Raw genomic sequence first — 23,901 nt, forward strand, 5'->3', positions numbered from 1 at the left:
TATGGAAGTGTTAAGTGACTATATTGTACACCTGAATCTAATATTGCACTTTAGGTTAACTGGAATTTAAGAACCCCATAATATTTACATTACCACCAAAATAATTTAAATACTTCTTAGGTATAAATATGGAGTATGTACATGATGAGGAAGACTAAAAATGAAATCAAGGAATTACTAAAATGGGGATATAGTCCATGTTCATACTTAGGAAGACAATATTGTCAAGATGTTAATTCTTCCCAACTTGATCTACAGATTTGATGCAGTTCCAATCAAAATCCTAGCAAGTTTGTGGTTATCAGCAAGCTAATCCAAAAGTTTAGAGAGGCAAAAGAACCAGAATAGCCAACCAAATAATGAGAACAATGTTGAAAGACTGATACAATCTGACTTTTAGACTTACTATAATCAAAAGGAACATGATGCCTAGTGAGCTGCTTTGTTTTTGGAGGCAAGATATCCCTCTTCTGGGTGTGTTACTTGGGCCCACTTACCGAATGACCCAAAAAGCTTCTAGTTTTGAGTGGGATATGGAAATAGGATCTGCAACAGGCCCAGGCTGCTGTATAAGCTGTCCTGCCACTTGGCCCATATGTTCCAGAAAATCCAATGGTGCTTGAAATATCAGAAGTAGGGATACTTATTGGAGTCTTTGGCAGGCCTCTATAGGTGAGTTGTAGTGCAGGGCCTTAGGATTTTAGAGGAAATTCCTGCCATATTCTGTGGAGAACTACTTTTCACTTAAACAGCTCTTAGTCTACTATTGGGCCTGAGTAGAGACTGAATGTTTGCACATGGGTCATCAGGTTATGATGTGACTGGAACTGCTTATCATAAACTGGGTCTTACCTGACCCACCAAGCAATGAAGTAGAGCTTAAACAGCAGTGTTTCATCAAATACAAGTGGTATATATATGATCAGGCCCAAGAAGGCCCTAAATGCACAGGTTACATTGTCTTCCTTATGCAGAGGAAGACAAGACTTGGGCCTGACTTAAAGATAGTTCTGTACCATATGCAGGTACCACTCGAAAGTAGACTGCTTCAGCAATATAATCCCTTTCTGTGATATTCCTGAAGGACAGAGGTGAAGGGAAATCCCTGAAGTGGTCAGAACTTTGAGAACTGTCATTTATTTTTCTTGGAAGGACAAGTGGCCAGAGGCACAATTATAGACTGGTTCATGGCCTGTAGTTTGGCTGGATGATCAGGGACTTGGAAGAATAATTGGAAATCTGGGGATGATAGACTTTTCTGAATGGGCAAGGTATTTGTGTCCTAGGTAAATGCTCACCAAAGAGTGAATTTGATAATCAAGCGGATAGGATGACCTGTTCTATGTATATCAGTGAGTCCCTTTCCCCAGCCACCCCCGTCATTATCTAATGGGCTGATGAACAAAGTGGCCATGGTGGCAGGAATGCATGGCCTAAGCACTATGGACTTCCACTCACCAAGGCCAGCCTATGGTGACTGCTACTGGCTGATGAGGAATTCAGCAAAGACTACACTGAGTCCATGATATGGCACCATTCCAAGGTGATCAGCCAGCTACCTAGTGACAATGATTGTTATACTGGACTGCTTCCATCATGGAAGTGGTAACATTTTGTTCTTCTTGGAATACTTAACACTTAATGTTTATTTTTGAGCAGAGGAGGGCAGAGAGAGGGAGACACAGAATCCTGAACAGGCTCCAGGCTCCAAGCTGTTAGCACAGAGCCTGACACGAGGCTTGAACTCATGAGCCATGAGATCATGACCTGAGCTGAAGTCAGACACTTAACCGATTGAGCCACCGCGATACTTAACTCTGGATATGGCTTTGCCTTCCCTGTATGCAATGCTTCTGCCAAATTATATGTGGACTTAGAATACCTCATCCACAATCATGGTATTCCACACAGTATTGCTTCTGATAGAACTCCATTCAAGGCAAATAAAATGTGGCAATGGACCCAATGTTATGGAATACACTGGTATTTTCCCCACCATCCTGAAGCAGCTGGCTTGATAGTGTAGTGGAATGGCCTTTTGGAGACTCAGTTACAGTACCAGCTAGGTGGCAATATATTTCAGGGTTGCAAAAAGGTCTACAGAAGGCTCCATTGGATACTCTGAATCAGTATCCAATATATGATACTATTTCTCCCACAGCCAGTATTAACAGGTCTAGGATTTAAAGAAGTAGAAATGGGAGTGGCACCACTATTATCCCTAATGACCCATTAGCTAAATTTTATGCTTTCTGTTTCTACAAACTTAGGGCTTATAGAACTAGAGGTCTGAGTTCTAAAGAAAGGAATGCTACCTGGAGACAATGATTCCATTGAACTTAAAGTCAAGACTGCCACCTGGCTACTTTGAGCTCCTCCTGGGTGAATCAAAAGATAAAGAAGGGAGTTATTGTGTTGGCTGGAGTGATCGATCATTACTACCAAGGGGAAATTGAACTTACTCCAAAATATAGGTAAGAAATAATATGCCTAGATATACAGGAAATTACTCAGGGTGTCTCTTGGTATTACCATGTCCTATGATTAAGGTCAATGGAAAGCTACAATAACTGAGGTAGGATGATAACTGATCACGATCCTTCAGGAATGAAGGTTTGGATCATTCCACCAAGTAAAGAACCATAACTAGCTGATGTGAAGGCAAAGGGAATACAGAATAATGGAAGAAGGTAGTTACAAGTAACCAGTTCTAGCCACACCTAGAAGGTCAGTGTAGGCAGAGGGTAAAACTAAGGAACTACTAACACTGGGGAGTGTAAAGGAATGGTCTCATTTTGTGGATTAGGATCAGCTTCCTAAAGAACCTTTACCAAAAAGGTATCAGGAGTGTAACTAGTTCGAGTGTTGAGTCATTGGTTTTAAATGCTGCAGAGTGAAGAACATGTCTGGGTTAAAATAGGATCTGCAACTCACTGTTGATCAGATGGCTGTACATGGTCCAGACACACTGGAGATAATTCCTGAGGAAATGGCCAGCCTGGCAGTCTGGATAAAAACCACCATAATGTGTTTATCCTGAGAAAAGGAATTGCCAAATTCCCCCTGTAAATGCCAAGTGAAACATTCAGGTGAAGTAACCAATATGCTTCTTATAAGCAAGTCATGTGGAACTGGCTTTATGAGGACTGGGATATTCTTGCTGAATATGCCTGTTACCCAGGTTATGGTAAATGCTGTGAGTAAGGGGCTCCCTTTGAATAGGCACTCAATGTAATTCAATAGCTACAAAATTGGACAATAACTGGAGAAGCCTTATCCAGTTGCTCTCAGCTTCCCTGTATGGGTCTTACTGATACCAAGAATATAAAAATAATAAAGAGGGGAGAGAAAGGGGAGTGTCAAGGAACCCTACTCAGCAGAGTGGAAGTTTAGATGGTTGAAAATGGGATGGATAGAGTGGACAATGATGGAATTGAAACAAAGCTGTTGATGCAGCACTAAGGACTGGGTGGGTCAAAGGCACATCCTGTTGGTCTCCCAATATTAGAGGTCCCTAAATCTGTTCCTATCTGCCCCAGTTTGGAGGAATTTAAGAAGCAGAAAGGCAAAAATAAAGTTGAGAAACCTGACCAGGAAATGCCTGGGGCTATGATAAAGGCAGATTAATCAAGGTATAGATTAAGGTCTACCACCTGGGGACCCAAGGCCATGGGCACATGTGCAGATAAAATGACAGAGGGAGGAAAAAAAAATTCTGGACTCCTTGACACAGGAGGCCAAGGTATTGTGAATCTGAGATCTGTTGAAGTCTTAATGGGGTATAAGATTAGGTTGGGAGGAGGATATGGAAATATAGCAGTTGATAAGATTAAAGGTGGGAGTTTATTTAGATCAAAGTTGGGATTCTTGGGTTGCCTGGGTGGCCCAGTCGGTTAAGCATCGGACTTTGGCTCAGGTCATGATTTTGTGGTTCAGGAGTTTGAGCCCTGTGTCAGGCTCTGTGCTGAAAGATCAGAGCCTGGAGCCTGGTTCAGATTCTGTGTCTCCCTCTCTGTGCCTTACCTTGCTCACCCTGTCTCTCAAAAATAAATGTTAAAAAAAAATTGGGATTCTCAAACAGACTTTTTGAGGTGGTCACATCTCCTTTACCTGAATTATTGGGATGGAGATTATATCCAACTAGATTGCTTCCCCTACCTAATACTGTACAACAGAAGACCTTGAAATCTACCTTCAGACCAGCTTTAATTGAACGTGCTAAGTAGGAATTACTGAAACTGCCTGAGTCCACTTAGAACCACACAGAATACTTAGTAGGCAAAAAGATTACCACTTTAATGACATGCTGGAAGTTGGATCATTGGTACCAACAAATTCCGTGTGGCTCATGAAAAAGGAGATGGTTCATGGAGACTAACCATGGATTATGGAGGCTTAAATAAGTTGTATAGCTCAGCATTTTCAGAACTGGTTTCAATCATACAAAAAATACAATGGAGGGAAGAAGGCTGGTACTTAGTGATTAATTTTACAGATATTTGCTATGTCTTCATGGAAAAGAGCCAACCACAGTTTGCCTTCACCTGGGAAGGAACCCACTTACCTTTACTGTCTGCCACAGGGTTTTCTGAGCTCGCCCACTTACTGCCATAATTTTGTTAGAAGGGATTTGGACTGGATGCAGATCTCAGTTATGATATCAGTGTAGTGTATTATCTCAAATTAAATCCAGGTAGATTTTAGTGGCCAACTGGGGCTGGTTAGTAAATCCAGCAGATGTTCAAGCACCTGTACAAGTGGTAAGATTCTTGGGTATAACTTGGGCAGGAATTACCTGGGATATTCAAGTGATTATGAACAAACTGTCACTACCCACTCCTAAAACCAAGCAAGAAGCCCAGAGTTTGGTTAGTTTATTTGGATTTTGGAGAACTCATTCCATATCTGGCAATATTGCTAGCTTTTATCTATAAGATTACCTGAAAGAAAGCTGTATTTGAATAGGGACCTGAACAAGAACAGCCATGTCTGACTTCTACAGGCTGGCTCTCCTAATGCCTTTGGGTTCTTATGACCCCCACTCAGGATTTTCCAAGTATCTTCCACCTGTACTCATGTAGACTGGAGCTTATGGCAAAAGTCCATGAGGGTCTCTTAGAAGCAACTGTTGGGATTTTGGAACAAAGAATTCTCAGATGTTGCCATCTAGTATATGCCATAAGAGATCTTAGCCTTCTTTTGGGCATTAAGACTGCTTCAATGACTGAAGGACATAATCCTGAAAACTGAGATACCTGTAGGGTCTTGGGTGATGTCAGAGAAACACTAACAAGGAAGGCAATTCCTAGAGGGGTTCAATAAAATGCAATGATTTGTGTAGAAGCATGCAACCAGGGGACTGAAAGGAGGTACCCATCATACTCATGAGCAGGTTATCCCTTTTCCTCTAGGGCCAACTTTGGAGCCACCTGAGGAACTGCTAGAGTGAATTGCCACGTGGACAGTATCTGGTGAACAGCTCTTGAGTGAACAACAAAGAGCTGCTTGGTTTTTGGGCAGCAGTTTCAAGATGAATGGATGACATCCCATTTGGGAAACTGCCACATAAGACCACCAGATAGAAAGGCTTTGATTAAAGAAGCTAAGAATAAATCAGCTTAATAGGCTGCATTGCATATTTATCTAGCAGTGATGGAAGAATGGTGCAATGGTAAAAAGCCCCTAGGTTTATTTACCAACTCATAGGCTATAACCAATAGCCTGGCTGTATGGTCAGGTAGATTGGCAATGGAAAACTTGACTATTAAAAGGGATGCCTAAATGGGGCATGGCCCTGTGGAAGTCACTCCAGAACATAAGGGGCACATCGGAGTAGGACATATTGATGCCCATTGGAAGAACCTCTTCCAGGTTTGGAAAGGAATTAGAACTACCTGATGGACTTTTCCATGTGCTCGAGGTGGCTATGTAGGTCTATGAAGTGAGTGGACATAGTGGTACTGTAGCAATGTAGAGTTGGGCTGAATCTAGACATTCTTCTTGCACCCTGCAAGGCACAAAATGTCAGAACGGTTCTGTCAACAAGAGAGACTGCATATGGTTATGGGAAAAATTCCTGGGTGATGGGAAGGAAGGCCCCACACATAGCTGGCAAATGGATTACATAGGCCAATGCCAGTAACCCTTGAGGGGGGAGCTATAAATGGATCCTAATAGGAATAGATGCTCTAGACTGGGTCTTCACATTCAGTGATAGATATAAGTACCCAAAATACTGTTAAGAGGTTGAAACAGAAAATACTGCACCAATCTGGGCCACTGAATTACATTTGTTCAGAGCAAGGGATTCATTTTTCAGCCCATAATGTCCAACAGGGGGGATAAGATATCACATCAAATGGACATGTTTATCACCCTCATAGTAATGGTCTGATAGAGAACTGGAATTGGCAGTTGAAATTTTTGCTGTCTAAAATGGGGAGACATGGGGAAGAGACAAAAACATGAATAGCTGGCTTACATGCCTCCATGAATATGTAGTTATATTCAATATGAGGGGGACTAAGGGAAGGTCCCCACTGGATAGATTCTTCTGTTTTTCATGGAAATTTGGGTGAAGAATGGGGGAGAATACTGGTGTGACTACACAATTCTTTGTATCACTTCAATTTTTTTCCCTACTTGTTATAGTGGTCCAGGGACCAGGGATGCTACCGTGGGTGCTGAAAGTGGGGGAGGATTCCAAAGCAAGAAACTCTGAATTCCTAGGGGCTGATGGCATGACTTGTAGCTGCACCCTATTCTGGTGAAGTTGGGAATGATAGTGAATGCAGTTACAGTAAATGCAGCTGTATTTCCTGGTGAGGATAGCCTGCTAGTTTTCTACTTTTGTAAACTACCCTACATGAATGGAAGTGGGCTAAGGGCGAGGCACTTGCTAGATTAGTGTTACTGCCAGCAATGTGGATCAGTACAGTGGCTGAAAGTAATATCCCTTCCAGAAGGTGGAAAAGTCTAGATAAAAAATGACAAATGGACAGGGGAAATAGCTTTACCAGAAGGTAAAGGAATAAGTGGGTTAAACAATGAAGGAAAGCCAATAGTTGGTTAATACACAAAGGTAACATTCTCTTGCTCTGAGCCTCTAAGTACAATTATTGTAACAACCCCTGTCCTTAACAGTGTCTGGTATATGGGCAAGGGAAGATTGTTGGAAAGGCAAAGCAAACACTTCTGCAATTCTTACTGGTTTGTTCTGTAATGGAAGATCCTAAGTCAATGTGAATTAGAAAAAGGTCAGAAGCCAGAGGAGGAGATATGCCAGGAGACCTCTCCAGCTTTAAGACTTTGGACAGTAACAGGTCAGCTGAGTCTGGCCAGGATCAAAGATCAGGTATCTAAAAATGGTATCTTTAGCCAGTCCTTATAGCAATCCTGACTACTGTTCAAGGGTGTGAGACCTTGACCTTGCACTCTTGGATTTTAATATTGGTCTTTAAAAAGGGTTTGGAGTGGGTTAATAGGTACCAATTATATGTGGTATATAAGAAATCTACTTTAAGCATAAAGATGCATAATATGTCTTTTGCTATCCCTTTACTAACACTATCCCTTTGCATAATAGGTCTTTTGCTACCCCTTTACTAACACTAGTCAAAAGAAATCTGGTTAATTTCAGACAAAGTTTAGAGCAAGGGAAAATTACTGGGATTAAAGAGGGGCATTAAATAATGCTAGAGGTTGGGGCGCCTGGGTGGCTTGGTCGGTTAAGCGTCCGACTTCGGCTCAGGTCCTGATCTCACGGTCCGTGAGTTCGAGCCCCGCGTCAGGCTCTGTGCTGGAAGCTCAGAGCCTGGAGCCTGTTTCAGATTCTGTGTCTCCCTCTCTCTCTGCCCCTCCCCTGTTCATGTTCTGTCTGTCTCAAAAATAAATAAACGTTAAAAAAATTTAAATAATGCTAGAGGTTAACTCTCCAAGACAATCCTTAATGTGTATACACTTTACAGATCAAAACATGCAAGGCTAGAACTGCAAGGAGAAATAGATGAATCCAAAATTATAGTTGGAGATTAACTTCCCTCTATCAGTGATAGATCCAGCAAGTAGAAAATCAGGACATAGTTGAATTGAACAGCACCATCAATCAACTGGATCTAACTGACCTCTGTAAGTTACATTATTTAACAGAATATTCTTCAAACTCACGTGGAACATTCACGAAGATAGCACTTTTTTAAATGTTTATTTTTGAGAGTGAGAGAACACAAGCAGAGTGGCGGCAATGAGAGGAGGAGACAGAATCCAAAGTGAGCTCCAGGCTCCGAGCTGTCAGAGCAGAGCCCAACGTGGGGCTCAAACTCACAAACCATGAGATCATGACCTGAACCGAAGTTGGACACTTAACCAACTGAGCCCTAAGATAGGATTCTGGGCCATAAAACACACTGTCTAGTAGGTTTAAAAATAAGTCAGTCTACTCATACCAAAATGGAATTAAACTAGAAGTAAGGACTGCTGGAAAACCCAATACTGAGGTTAAATGTTTTTTAAATAGATGGGTCAAAGACTTAAGTTAAATAGTTTGAAGTTACAATAAAAATATGATTTGTATTTTGTATTCTAAATTTTATATTCAAAGTTTGTGGAATGCTGTGAAAGCAGTGCTTAGAAAAAAATTTAGCCTTGAATATATATTAGAAGAAATGAGATCTAAAAGAGGACCTATACTTCTATCTTGGAAAACTAGATGAAGGGATTTAAGCCTCAAGTAAGCAGTAAAGAAATTAGAACAGACATCAATGAAATTGAAGTCAGGAAGTCAATGGAGAAAGTCCAAACCAAAAGCTGGTTCTTTTACAAGATCAATAGAAGTGATAAACCTCTAGCCAGGTTAAGGGGGGGAAAAGATACAAATTATTAAACAAATGAAAGAGGGACCATAACCACGGACCCCTACACGGTAGAGGAGTATTCTGAACTATACTCATACATTTGACAATCTAATGAAACAGACCAATTCTATGAGAGATCATCTCTGAAACTCGAACAATAGATGAATATAAAGAAAATGAATCAGTAACTTTCTAACACAAGACACACAGTCCATATGGGTTCACTGGGGAATCTCAAAAACAGATACAAAAATCCTCCGCAAAATATTAGCAAACCAAATCTGGCAACACATATACTGTGACCAACTGAGATTTATTCTAAGTATGCATGGTTGACTCAACATTTAAGAATTGCTGTAGTTTATTAAGTCAACAAGCTAAAAGAAAAATCATGAAGTCAATGAATGCAGAAAAAGCATCTGACAAACTAGCAATGAAAAATGTAGAATTGGAACCTACGGTATATGAATTCCAATTTGTTTTTCACACACTACCTATGTAAATTTCAGGCAAATTAGTTAGCCTCGGTGTGTCTCAGTTTCTTCATCTGAGAAATGAGGATTATAGAAGCTCACATCTCCTCAGGTTGTTTTGGTGAAGAGGAGAAAAAGAATTTGGGAGATGATAGCCACAGGAATGAAAGTATAGCAGCACAAGGTAGTAAGGGGAGGAGAATATAAGAGGGGGTACTTGATACTGGGATAGGGATTTCATTTAATGACTGAGAATTAGAAGCTTTTTTATGTTTATTGGTATAATACAGCCCATCATTTGTCAAGTCATTCTGACACCTGAATTAAGATTTTCAAATATGCCTATGAAGATGTGGATCTGAAGGGGATTCTCTCATCCAGTTGTACATCCACAGTTACTTCAGGCTTTAACAGAAACCTCCCACATCCTGGAAAATACAGAAAAGAGTAAATCACCAATGGTACTGTGTGGGAGTGGGTAAAGGGATGCTAGGGATCTGATGGTTTGAGGCTCAGAGAAAGTTGATTGGTGGAATGAGGGATATAGAGGGAGGTGCAGGATAAGAAAGGATGTGATAAAGTTCACAAAAGGTGTGAAAACTCAGGGGTGTGTGTGTGTGGGGGGGTCAAGGATGGGATCAAGATAAGGAAAACCCGGGTTTGAGGATAACTTGGTCAAGGACACATGTCTAGGAAGTGTCAGTACTGGTAATCAACTAGACAGATGTGGGTTCACGTATAAGATCTTACCCACTATAGTATACCACTTCCTTCAGAAGTAAGAAGGGGCTCGAATTTGATCCCAGATCCTGGCTCTACCACTTATAAGCTAGGAGGATTTTTGGAAAAGTTCTTTATGTTGAGCACCAGTATTCCCATTTATGGATGAGAAAAAAAAATCAGCCTTCAGGCTTCAGAGAAGATGTATGCATGTCACTCAAATATTTATTCCCACCTACTCCAATTCAGGAGTTGGCCTATCACACTGAAGAGTTATTTTTTTTAGGAATTTCACATGAAGGATGGCTTATTTCAGAGCAAGAATACAACTCATTGAAAGAGTTATAAACCTGGGGCGCCTGGGTGGCGCAGTCGGTTAAGCGTCCGACTTCAGCCAGGTCACGATCTCGCGGTCCGGGAGTTCGAGCCCCGCGTCGGGCTCTGGGCTGATGGCTCGGAGCCTGGAGCCTGTTTCCGATTCTGTGTCTCCCTCTCTCTCTGCCCCTCCCCCGTTCGTGCTCTGTCTCTCTCTGTCCCAAAAATAAATAAAAAACGTTGAAAAAAAAATAAAAAAAAAGAATAAACTTAAAAAAAAAAAAAAAGAGTTATAAACCAGAAATCCAATATTCAATTTATTTTGGGTCCCTGGTATCCATAGGTTAGCCTGACCAGAATAGCCTCCTTATATTTGATGGACTTATAAGGGAAGCCATGTTGTAAGACAGGGCTGATTGGATGAAGGCAAAGCTGAATCAACACATTCAAACATAGGATTAACATGTTTAACATGAAGCTTGAGGTTTTCCTTTGTGTTGTGGAGCTGTCATGGTCTCTCATCCTTGGGCCAGGATGCCCTCTCCTGGACAGTGCTAGAATGTGTATGGACCATGTTTATTTCGGATTCATCTCTGCTTCCAAGGCTGAATAGACTTCTGACTCCCATTTAATACAGATTTAAGATATCCTATGGGGAATGTTAGTATCTTTAATGTTCTTTTACACAGCTCATATGCATACTTCTCTATCAGTTGAAAAAGGTGGTCTTGAGTTGGTCCATAAAGTCAAATTATTAAAGAGGCCTTATAACCTTTAACATGATTCAATTGATACTTAGAAATTATAGTCGATAAATCAGTGTATCATGCAAGATATGAATAAGAATCATAGCCAACCTACTAAATTCTAAATTTAAAGGAGGAGTTCAATTGGATGTGGTATTTACTGAACCAAGTTTCAAAAGCTAGATATAGATTTATATCTGGGATGACATTCCTACTTTACTTGGCAGAGGGTATAACATGTGCACAAGCACAAAAGCAAGGAATTACCCTGCAGCTACAAGCAGTTTTACATAGAATATAAACTTAAGGTTGGGAAGGAGGTAGCAAGGTTCTAGAGTTCCCAGATTTTCCTGAGGTGTTGGAAAATAAGATACTCTGGAAGGGGAGTAAAAATGAGAGCCTTCGTGTATTGATTCTACTGCATTAACCCCTGTTCTGACCATGTTGGTTCCTGGTCCAAAGGAGACAGGAGGTCTCCTAGGCTGATGAGAGCTAATGCTTCTGAAAGACACAAAAATTATAGTAGTTCTAACAATGCTGTTTATTAAGTGCCTGATAGGTTTTCTTACAAGCCTCTTCATACACAGTATCTCAATTATGAAAGCTACCCAGAGATGATTATTCCTACTTTACACTAAGGAAAAAAACAAAAAAACCTTGTTCAAGGTCACACAGTGGGTATTATGACTGAACTAGCTTGCAAACTCAAGCCTTTGGAGCTTCGAAGTCCATGTCTTGCCACAGTCCTAAATCATGATACCCACCAACACATAAGCATCCCATTAAGATACACCAAGATGGGTGCCTGGGTGGCTTAGTTGGTTGGGCGACATACTCTTGGTTTTGGTTCAGGTCATGATCTCAAGGTTTGTGGGTTTGAGCCCCACATTGGGTTCTGCCCTAAGAGTTCAGAGCAGGCTTAGGATTCTCTCTCCCTCTCTATGCCCCACACCCAAAACAAACAAAAAGCAACACCAAGAGATAAACCACTTTCTCAGTTTGGCTTCTCTCCTTTCTGAGGAATGGGAATGGGATGTTAGGTTGGAAAGGTTAGTTTCAGAAAGACATAAAGGAGATGCACTGCTCTACCTCCAAGTCCATGGGATCCATTCCTCAATAATGTGAACCAGAGTGGGGTGGGGGTGGGAGGGGGGAGTCCACAGTATATGGTTTTTAGGGAATAGTCATTGGTTTCTCTTTTCAATTTTTTGGTTTGTCTTAAAGTTTAGAGACACTATTATCACCTCCAAATACTTTCAGAATATCAAAACTTCATTAGATATTTACAACCATGCTGAACTCTAATTACAAGGAGATTCTTCATCCTTTTCCTATAAAAGCTTTTATGATTTCTATTTCTACTGGTGCCCTTAGAATAGCTACAGACTCCAGGGAGGCCAGATACAACCAGCAAGAGCAGGACTTGGACACCCAAGTAATCATGACTCAATTAGAGAGTCTGTCTGTTCTCCTGAGACCTCTCTGGACCAAGCCTGACATAATAGGGATAGCTATGCTTAAGGTTAGATTTTGTGTTCACTCTTCTGGGACAAAGCCTGTTATTTTCCTTCTTTACTAAGGGAAGTGGGAAGGTTAACAAGTCCAGATAGAATTCCCTCAACCCCTGAACAGAATGCTTATAAGTGCCAGGCCTCAGTGGCATTTGCAGAGCCCTAGGCTCTTGCTGACACTACCCAGCAGAGGTAAGAGCATTGTATAAAAGGGGAATCTAGAAAAGGAACAGAGGTCATCAGGAGGGGTTCCAAGACTATTAGGATGAACAGACTTGGGACCCTTGGGCATTCTACTTCTGACTGTGCTCCTGTGTAAGTCTCCAAGACAAGACTCAGAGGGAAGGAATTCTCTTGGGAGGGGACTTGAAGTGTGGAATCCATACAGAGCTCATGCTTCCTTACAGATTCAAGGAGTCTGAAGAGGCCCTCTAGATTGCTAATGGCAATCCAAAACACTCCAAGACACCTGCCAATGTTTTCAATACGCAATAAGTTATTCTCATTCAACATAGCTAGGCATTGTGTTACCCCAGGGATTATACTAGAGAAGATAGGAATGCTCCTTATTCTTATGAAACTTAGATTGTTTGAGGGATCATCCATGTAAGTAGGCAATTCAGAGCACTGTGTGTGTATAGTACAAAGACAGGCACTGAGCACAGACAGGGTTGGAGCGATTTAAGGTGACATCTAAGTTATGGAAAGGTGCATATGTAAGGATTGGCTAGGTGAAGAGGAATGCCATCCCAACACCAAGAACATGGGTAATTCTTGGAGGCAAAAGAACATGATATAGTTAGAAAGTAGAAAAATTCAGCCTTGTTGGAAGGTAGTGGGTAGGGTTAAGAATGGTAAAAAATCTGGTTGGTGTTGGCAGATGTATTTGGATAGAGCTCAGGTGGCAGGTTGGCCTGACTCCTTATATCCTCATGGCAACTCTGAGCAGGAGCTTCAGTAGCCTCCCCTTCTATTGTGTTTGAAGTGTGAAGGCTGTTTGACTAGGGAGACCTATGTTAAGGAATGTTACGATCTTAGGGAAGGATGGGAATGGGGCAGTCAGCAAAGTTAACCAAGACTCAGCCCAGTCCCATTTAACAACGGAAGTGCATCTCTCCAGTCATGGGTACCCTTTTCAGATTTATGAGGGGTTTCTGGAGATGAATAGAAAGAGGAAAACATGGAGAGGAAACGGTCATTGGGAAAAAGAGCACTGTATGTTGTCAGGTACAGGGGAGCAAAGAGAAAGGATACAAATAAAATCTGCCTTCTTCAGGGCTTGAGGCCATTCCAGGGGATTGAAGACATTTGGCTCGGCTCTAGTAAGGTCTGATGTAGTACAGGTGTGCTGGATTTCAAGAGAAATCACTTCTGATGTCTGGAAGTCCCTAGTTATACTTAGCTTTGTATGTAACTTGGGCTGTGAGATCTTCCAACAACAGGACTTCTCTGCCCAAACTCCGAAGGAAATGATTCCCCAGGTTGTGAGGCAGTATTGATGAGACTCAAATGGCATCAAAAGAAAAAAAAAAAAGACTGCTGAAACCTCTTCACTAAAATAGGAGGGTAACTGCTGAGGGAGGAGGAGTATGGGGATAGAAAACAAATTCATTGACAAGTCCTGTTGATTTTTCCATTCAAGGGTTCTTCCTTTTCTGGAATAAAGATTCTCTATGTGATTACACCTTTGCTTAGTACAGCATCAGGTTATTAAAGCCAGTTGATTAGATGCAAGGGTGAAGTAGACAAGTCCCCTCTTAAGTCTAGAAGTCCTGGTAAAGGTCATTTAGCCCTGAATGCCATTCATTTTCCTGTAGAACTAGTTCTGTAAAGTTGTCAACTTTCAGATTACATGTCCTGCTAAGGAAGCAGACAACTTCTCAAAGACAGTACTGAGTGAAGATTGTATAGTATTGGGATCTGGTGTGACCCATCCAAACCAGTGGCCTGGTGAAAGTGGCAGTTGAAGAGATTATCTACAGAGGCCTGGAAAGGGTTAAGGAAACTGACAAGGGGATGGTAAAGCACCAGAACCAACCTTGCACATTATTATCCTACTCAGGCCTGACCACATAAGGGAAGATGCTGTTGCCAGAAAACAGGAGGGGTCACTTTTTAGAGCTGTTGCCTTTGGTAGAAAACCATGGCAAGGCCATATGTGTGTGGCAGGAAGGGAACTGGAGAACATGTTCCTGATCTCCAGTCTCCTTTTCGTACCTCTTGTTGGTGCCTCATATTGGCTGAACTCCTCTAGAAGACAGAAGAGAAGGGAATCTGAGTAATGCAGCCCTATAAACTCCAGCTTATAGGGACCTAGGACAGGGCTTCAGAGGGACAAATGGAAAATAACCAGCACACAGGGTGAAAAAACCAAGACAGGCTCCCCTTGCCTGACTTCACCTGGTCACATCACAGGCTGGTTCCTATGCTCTTTTTTTCCCCCCAGCCTCAATGATTCAGCCTTTTTACTGCTACTGCCAACACTGTTCCCATTTGTAGTGATATAGGAGAACCTTGAGATGGAGAGGAAACCCAGCTCATCGAGAGGAATTCTGTGGGATCAAGTCATTACTATGGTGGTCATCCTCACAGTACCACGGCTCCCTAGAGAGGCATTCCAAGGTTTTTTGAACTTTAATATTTCAAGACCAAAAATATATCCAATATTCTCAACTGCGAAGAGCTAATGCTTACTGTTAATGTGTCAGACATTGCATTCTTGTTTAATCCTCATGCCTCCTCTAGGCTACAAGTGTTTAAGTTTGTTGTCAGTTGAAGTCAATTATATATGATATGATATGATATATGATATGATATATATGTAAACTTGCCTCAGCTCCTACTGCCAGGATCTGAAACCAGATCTGGAAAATTCCAAAGCCCAGACTATTAACTATCTGCTATAGTCAACCCAACAAGGTTCAAGATGTAGGAGACAAAGCTTATATGTTTTTCTCCTTCCTTGACATTCCTCTAGTATAGATAGGAAACATTCTGGCATAATCCTTTAGACCCTGAAGAAAAACCCACACAAAATTGCTTCTAGGTCTTTTCTCAAAATACAAATATCCCTTTAGCCAGTTGTCCTGAACTCCAAGTAGGACATTTCTTCTTTGGCCAAATACTTGTTGTCTAGGCTTCATGCCACTCAGAGCTGAATGGGTCTTCTTCCCTAATGGGGAGAATGCTCTGCTTCTGGGGCCTTATCCTCTATCTAGCCTCCATAAAAGGAGAGGGCCCTTGCAAGGATCTGCCTCTCGGCAGACAAACTGAGTTACATTCAGCAGCTTTTGCTTTTCAGGAATTGCTTTGTTTCTATCCTTCAAGGTCCCTTTTCTTCACCGGTCCATGTCTTAGTGATTTTTGGCCTGTAGATTAAAGGTTTCAGATCATCCAACAGCAAGTGTTGGCCTCAAGCTTAACCTTTGATTTACCATAGAGCCTAGACAGTCCTGGGGGTCTATCAATGTCTTTTCAAGAAGCTCTCATTTTGAGACCTAATAGAATACTGAGAGATACTGTATAGTTTACCTTTAAAGGACTAAATAGGTACTGGTCTGCCTTAGGTCATTTCAATGATTGATGCAAGAACATTGCTCCTTGGGAGTCCTATTATACAGAGATACTCTTACATTCAAATATGTATTTGGCTTGTGCTTGGAAATTTTTTGTCAGGTAAAATTTTGTGACCGTAATAATATGACACTTACACTATGATATTGTTCCATGATTTCTTTTAAGAAGTTTATAGCATCTTACCAATGATTCTATTCTTTATTATAGGATTTAATAAAATATTTCTAGAAAAAGTTTCTACTGCATTTTGGGGCATGAGTGAGAAGGTTCATTTATGAATCATGCTCACTTTTCAAAATTCCTGCTCAGTACCCAGCTCCTTCCAGCTTGCCGGCATCCCAGGGCTGGAGTCCCTGCATCTCTGGCTTTCCATCCCCTTTGGCTCCATGTACCTGGTTGCTGTGGCGGGGAACATCACCATTCTGGCTGTGGTAAAGGTGGAGAATAGCCTGCACCAGCCCATGTACTTCTTCCTGTGTATGTTGGCGGTTGTTGACCTGGTTCTATCCACTTCTACTATGCCCAAACTGCTGGGAATCTTCTGGTTTGGTGCTGGTGATATTGGCCTGGATGCCTGCTTGGCCCAAATGTTCCTCATCCACTGCTTTGCCACAGTTGAGTCAGGCATCTTCCTTGCCATGGCTTTGGACCGCTACGTAGCCATTTGCAACCCGCTACATCATACCACAGTGCTCACTCATGCTATGGTGGGATGGTTGGGACTGGCTGCCCTCTTTCGGGGGGTACTCTACATCGGACCTCTGCCTTTGATGATCCGCCTACGGCTGCCCCTTTACAAGGCTCGTGTCATCTCACACTCTTACTGTGAGCACATGGCTGTGGTCACCTTGGCATGTGGTGACAGCAGGGTCAACAATGTCTATGGGCTAAGCATTGGTTTTTTGGTCCTAATCTTGGATTCCATGGCTATTTCTGTCTCTTATGTGATGATTTTCCGGGCTGTGATGGGGCTAGCCACACCTGAAGTCCGACTTAAAACCCTGGGGACATGTGGTTCTCACATCTGTGCCATTCTGATCTTTTATGTTCCTATTGTGGTTTCTTCTCTCATTCACCGATTTGGTCACCAGGTACCTCCTCCAGTCCACACTCTACTGGCTAACTTCTACCTCCTCATTCCTCCAATCCTTAATCCCATTGTTTATGCTGTCCGCACCAAGCGGATCCGGGAGCGGCTTCTCCAAATGCTGAAGACAGAAACTAAGTTCAAGTGACCATTACTTCCTTCCCTCTCAAACATATGGAGAAGGTATTTAAATATGGTGGGCAGCTTGCCAAATGGGAGCGTCAAGCCGTCTGAGAGGTTAGGCCCAGTGTTCTCCAGTTTTTGTGATTCCAAAGGAATGTTAAGAATGTACAGCTTTAAGTTCTATTTATGTTTATTTTAATGACTAAAGGGTATTTGAGCTGTAAAGGTGAAATTATGATGACCTCAGTAATACAAATAGTTAGGATATTTATAAGAATTAAGTGCTCCCTCTCTCTCTGCCCCTCCCCCGTTCATGCTCTGTCTCTCTCTGTCCCACAAATAAACGTTGAAAAAAAAAAAAAGAATTAAGTGCTGAATGAACGCTAACTTGTGAGGTAGTTAGTACTGTTCACATTTTACACATTGGAAATAGGATAGAATACCCTTGCTTTATCAGTTGCATGCAGAGCTTCTAAGATGCCTAGATCCAATGCTTTGGAGTTTAGAATGTTATATAATAGGTTCTACTTTTTTCTGTGCCTGCTTCAATTCTAAAAAAAAAAAAAAAAAAAAGTCATTTTATTCATGTGGACTTAACAGGAAAAGCAATTTTGATTTAAGCCTTTAAGCCAAGATGCTAAAATTGCTTGTACTAAGAAAGCATGGAGTGTTCTAGAAGAACATGGCCTGTTAAAAAAAGATCAGCTTAATGAAGGGCAGTGGACAAGATGATCAGGTTTCAACATGACCTTCGTACTTCTCCTGCAGACCCATTCCTGTCAAGTAGCCTGAAGCGTGTGAGGGCTCCATGAAGAGGAGAACCTCTACTCCTTGCAGTAGCTCTCCCTGGGTACATCTGTAGGATCCCTCACTACATATGGTCTTTTTGAATTGATCACAAAATAAGGTGAAGTTAGGAGTTCCAGCATTTCTAGGAACATTGACTTTACCTTCAAGTATTAGTTCAATATCTAGAAAGGGACTATAAAACACTTTGCTAGTTAAGTAGCTGCTGTTGAAAGTTACTAATGTGATTCTTAACCACAGTTTGTAGGCAGTTACTGTCCCTGCTTTGCACATGAGAAATGGACATTCCCAGAAGTGACAGAAGAATTGCCCAAGGTGACTCAGTTTATAGGAGGTAAAAAAAAAAAAATTCAGCAGTTAAATTTGAGAGAGAGTGAGCATTCATGAGTGAGCATGAGGGGCAGAGGGAGGGGGAGAGAATCTCAAGCTGGCTCCATACTTAGTGCTGAGCCAACAGGGGGATCTAGGTCTGATCCCATGACCCTGATATTATGACCTGAGCCAAAAATCAAGTCCAACACTCGACTGAGCCAGCCAGATGCCGCATGGAATTCAGTGGTTTAGAATTCCAAAGCCTCTAGTCCTTATGACCCTCATTTTACTCAGCTGTGGAAAAGATGAAAAGCTTTTTTAATAAAGGTCTGAATGGTTGCATATTTAATGTCTCTTACACAGCTGACACTATAGTCAGTCCCAACTGCGAATGCACAGATCAGTTTCCCTTCTAAGGGTAGAACTGGATGCAACTCAAAGTTGGATTACAAACCCTTAACTATAACCAGGCAGGAAGATGTTGAGTCTATTGAGCTTTAGGTATACAACAAATGATCACAGACCTTAGTATGAAGGGAAGTAGTCAAGTGCAAATGAAAGATCACTATACAACAACCAGAATAAATGATTTCTGATTCTGACTATTGGGATATCTAGAATGTGTTCATTTAGGGTTCTGATTATATTCACATTTCCCCGAAATCTCTAACTTTTAGCCTATTCTATCCCATAGTTCCATCATGGTTTAGCTTTCCTGAACCTTAGGTCTGAGTTTGGGAAGAGTCAAATAGTCTTCATATAAAGGGAAAAACAATCATAAGCAAAGTCCTATTTTGCTTACCCCCACCATGGTTGGGGACCAAGGGAAGGGGTTTGGAATTAATGTCAAGTATGTGTTCACCGGATCTCAGGTGAACTCCTCTTTGTGGAGGAGTGTGGGAAAAGGCAAGGACAAGGACATGGCCTGGAGAAAAGGTCTGAAGCTTTAGCATTTAACTACCAGGTTAAAAATTGGAGAGAGGTTAGAAACCTTGTTATTCTCCTTTAGTGCATAGCATTTATATTTTCTGAGGGAGAATATGCTCAAGGGACTTAGGTATAAACTTGAACCCAATTTATGGCACTCTTCATTTGGAGTTCAGCCTAGCACATGAATTTGCTTTTTGCAGATTAGCTATGGAATATCAATCCCTCAACTCTTATGTATTTTAGTATTGTGAAACCTGGATGTAGCCAAGAGGCATTCGGTTTGCTACCTAAGCAGAAAAGACTAAGGGGTTTTATAGAGCATACAACAAAGCATGGAGATTGTTGTGGCAACCTTCAAATATGCCTCCCCCATCTCCTGTGGTAGGAGTGTGGTTGACTGTCAGCCTTAGCTGTTGCCATCTAAAAATCCATCACCATGTTCCGCTGAGGTCACATTTTCCACAAGCAGCTCCTAGCCAATGGCTAGGCATTATAGGGATGGAAGGTAGGCCCATTCCTGCAGGACAGAATACTTGTGACAGGTAACTATGGCTATGGGACTCCTCACTGTACTTCTAAAAGCTTCGGCAAGGCCAATGAAGTCTGAGACCTTTCCTTCCTTAACCTCTTTCAATACTTTACAGAGGTCAGGCTGGCATTGTGAGCGGATAGCTTGCCCAGCATTTAGCTCCCTCTGCATTTCTCTCATAGGCATAGCTTCCAGTAAGTCTAATCCCATCTTGTGGTCTGCTTCTTAGAGGACCAAGAGTGGTCAGAACAAGCAGAATGTAAAGTGGACATCTGGCTGGCTCACTAACTGCCTGGCGGAGGAGGACGATGCCACCTTAGTGGGTAGGGCATAGGTAGTCCTTCACACAAGATGGTGACTCAATTGCTAAAGATTTCACTAGTGGGGAATTAAGAAGATATCCCAGTAGGGGGGAAACACTGTTGCAAGTGTGAGGATACAAACATTTGAGAAATGTGGGGGAGGGTACAGTCTATAAAGTCATGGATTTTGTTTTTCTAAATTACACTGATGCCTTGCAGAAGGATGGTAAGATTGAGAGCTATTAACAAGCAGTTAATGGTTATGCATGAGAGCCTGAGCATCTGCTTACTTACAAAAATATTCTTATCTGCTGCAATAATACAGCTAAGTGACAGGCCAAAGACCGTTGTTAGAGGCATAGAGCACTCAGTGTTTGAATGCTCAGCCAGAGAAGGTCAGGGTTCTATTTTGGAAAACCTGGGACACTAAAACATGGCATGGGAACCTATGGATGCCTACCTTTGGGTATAGTGGCCCTATAGCTACTCCAAATGCTTGGACTTTGAGGTGACCCACATTTCCTTAGTAAGGGGTGGCTTCTGTGAGGCAACAGGTGTTCTTCTCCAGAGCCATCCTCACCTCTCTTCCTGGCTACTGTGCTGATAACCAGGGTTAAAGGGTAGTATACCCTCCCTTTCTGGGGGAGGCAGGGCCCAGGTTCTCAGAATTAGCTAGCACATACTGACATGAGTACCTGTGGGAATGGTTTGGGGAGTATTTGATCAGGAGGAATAGGATGTAAATATGTAATATTAAGACTAGATGAAAAAAAAATTCAACCTGGAGGCACTTTCTTGGCATGTGGGATTTATTACCCTTGCGAAGACCCTAGGAGATTGTGCAAATTCCCTGTTAGAGTGGCTCCTTTAAGCCTGAAAACAATGGCTAATGAGAAGCAAAGTGAAAATGCTTAGGTTGTCCTGAAAGGTAAAAATAAAGATGTAGGTAATCATATTGTAACAGGTTGTTATGTAATGACAGAAGACCCATCAGAAAATTATGTTCAGTTGAACACAAGACACAACATCCAAAACCATCATAACTGGTGATACAGGCACCAGTACCACTGAGAAGTTCAATGGTGGCTCTCACCAGGTCTGATGACAGCAAAGGTAGTTCTAGTTGTGGGCTCATGAAGATCAGTGGGGATAATGGAGAAATTGAGACCAAATGGAAGCATTTGGCCACAAGTCAGAAGGCTGAAAGTACTTTAAGAACTGGTAAAGTCAAAGGGGCTTGGCTCCAGGGGATTGTGGAGCTGTTTTAGTGTTTTTGGCCCCAAGGGCTGAAACAGGTGGGTAGCCAGCAAGGCTCTGGCTTACCATCTAGAAAAACAAAGTACAATGGATATGAGACTAGGGATGGTCATTGCAATAGTCAATCTCTTGCTCAGTTTCCAGACCTGTACTAATTTTCAAGATCTAGGACTCATTAACCCAAGAGGTACCTGGATCCCTAAGGGGAAGGACTCAAAAAACCTCAGTTCTATACCATGATTCCCTGAACTCTTCTCTAAAGAGAACTATGGTCATTTAGGCAATTTTACACTAGGAAGAGAATACCTAGACATTGAAGACTGATACTGATAAACTCAAAGAACAATCATGGTCCCTCTACTGGAGTTGGGGCTCTGCTCTAGGTAGTAGAATCCAGTCAGTAAGGGGTCTTAGAGAAAGTCCAGTTCTCAGTGTGTCCTGATTTCACGAACTTACCCAGTGGTCACTTCTTCAGCCACTTAGTGACTGATTAGAACTATTAGAGTTGGAATAACTACCATATGGCATACCTGGTCTGTGAGGGAAGAGGTAGCACAGTGGGGAAGGCCAGATAGAAGTCTCCAAAATTTCTCTCCAAAGTTAAAAAAAATGCTACTCAGGTCCATGATAGAGAATTTAGCAACCGGGCAGATGTATTGTTTATTCCAATTTCAAGAGGACTGAGAAGTTTCCATTCACATGGGATAGGCAATAGTACTCAGCTTCCCTCAGGGGCATGTTAACTTTTTTCTTTTTTTTTTTTTTTTTAAATTTTTTTTTTTCAACGTTTATTTTTGGGACAGAGAGAGACAGAGCATGAACGGGGGAGGGGCAGAGAGAGAGGGAGACACAGAATCGGAAACAGGCTCCAGGCTCTGAGCCATCAGCCCAGAGCCTGACGCGGGGCTCGAACTCCCGGACCGCGAGATCGTGACCTGGCTGAAATCGGACGCTTAACCGACTGCGCCACCCAGGCGCCCCAACTTTTTTCTTTTTTTTAAATTTTTTTTAACGTTTATTTTTGAGACAGAGAGACAGAGCATGAACAGGGGAGGGGCAGAGAGAGAGGGAGACAGAATCTGAAACAGGCTCCAGGCTCTGAGCTGTCAGCACAGAGCCCGACACGGGGCTTGAACTCACGGACCGTGAGATCATGACCTGAGCCGAAGTCAGACGCCTAACCAACCGAGCCACCCAGGCGCCCATGTTAACTCTTTTTATACCATAATATAATCCTAAAAGGACTAGACCTCCCACAGAATATCGCAATGATCTACCAGTGACAGGTTGATTGGGCAAAATACACAAGAAGTGGACTGTGAAAGCCTTAGACACATATGCTCCAGAGGAAGAGACAAATACTGAGAATAGTCAGTAGCCTAGCATTTCAGTGAAGGTTTCCAGGGGTCCAATGGTAAAGAAATGTTTCTAAAGTGAAGATCTTCATCTTGCAAATTCTATACAAGGAGAAAACAATGCATGGTAGGCTACATTTGATTCTGGAGATAATGTATTCCTCACTTAGGAATTCTGTACCAGAGGACATGGAAGGCTTCCAGCTTTGAGTGGGCCCAGAGCAGGAAAAGGCTCTATCGCAGGTTCAGGCTGTGGTGCCAAACATCAATGACACATAGGTCATAGAAACTAATACACTCAAGTGTTAGAGGTATCAGTAATGGGGAAAGAAACAGCATGTAGCTTATGGAATTATTATACATGCCCTAGTATTTAAGTTAGGCTGTGTCACTTACAGCAGAAAACTGTATAACTTGATAACTCCTGGCATTTTGTTAGACCCTGGTAGAGACAGAACATTTGGCCACGGGACAACAAGTGATCACGCATCCAGAACTGCCCATTAGGAGTTGGATGTATCAGACCTAAGTCAAAATTAGACAGGTCCAGCAGCAGTGAGAGATGGAAATGGTTCATCCACGATCAAATCTAGGAAGATCAGAGGGCAGAAGCATGAGCAGGAATTCCAGAGTCAGGTCATCCAGAGCATTTGCAGTAGTTCTTCTCCTGCAGATCACATAAATGGCCACATGAAGCCGTCTGTTACACCAAAAGAAAGAAGAAGCCAGAGACTGGTTTATGTTTTATGGGTTGGGAAGGCATGACCTAAAATGGATGGCAGATGCATTATAGTTACATACAGAGGTGGCCTTGAGACTTTGAAAGAGTGGAGAATCAAAGTTTCCTAGTTGGCAGAATTTCAAGTGGTACGACTGGTCATTCATGCTCTGTGAAAAGTAAAGTGGTCCAAGAGTCATCTCTAAGTCCTTGGGCAGGGGCCTACAAAGTAAGAGACAGGAGATTTAAGGTAAAGAGGTCTGAGAGAAGGATGGGGGTTGGGTTTAA

At 42.1% G+C, this 23,901-nt stretch overlaps 1 protein-coding gene across 1 annotated transcript; it reads left to right on the forward strand.

Annotated features, from left to right (window-relative positions):
* Positions 1 to 16,474: 16,474 nt before the first annotated feature.
* Positions 16,475 to 17,428, forward strand: LOC124504690 (olfactory receptor 52M1). The gene has a single exon (XM_047070160.1). The coding sequence runs from the start codon at positions 16,475 to 16,477 to the stop codon at positions 17,426 to 17,428; it is 954 nt and encodes a 317-aa protein (XP_046926116.1).
* The last annotated feature ends 6,473 nt before the right edge of the window (positions 17,429 to 23,901 follow it).

This window comes from Lynx rufus, unplaced genomic scaffold, assembly GCF_022079265.1.
Source record: "Lynx rufus isolate CCGP_SWC_20201006 ecotype Redwood Valley unplaced genomic scaffold, mLynRuf1.p SCAF_9, whole genome shotgun sequence".
Lineage (NCBI taxonomy): Eukaryota > Metazoa > Chordata > Mammalia > Carnivora > Felidae > Lynx > Lynx rufus.

Bases quoted from the DNA above. Each gene is read 5' to 3' on its own strand.
- LOC124504690 (XM_047070160.1), top strand. From the start codon at position 16,475: ATGCTCACTTTTCAAAATTCCTGCTCAGTACCCAGCTCCTTCCAGCTT.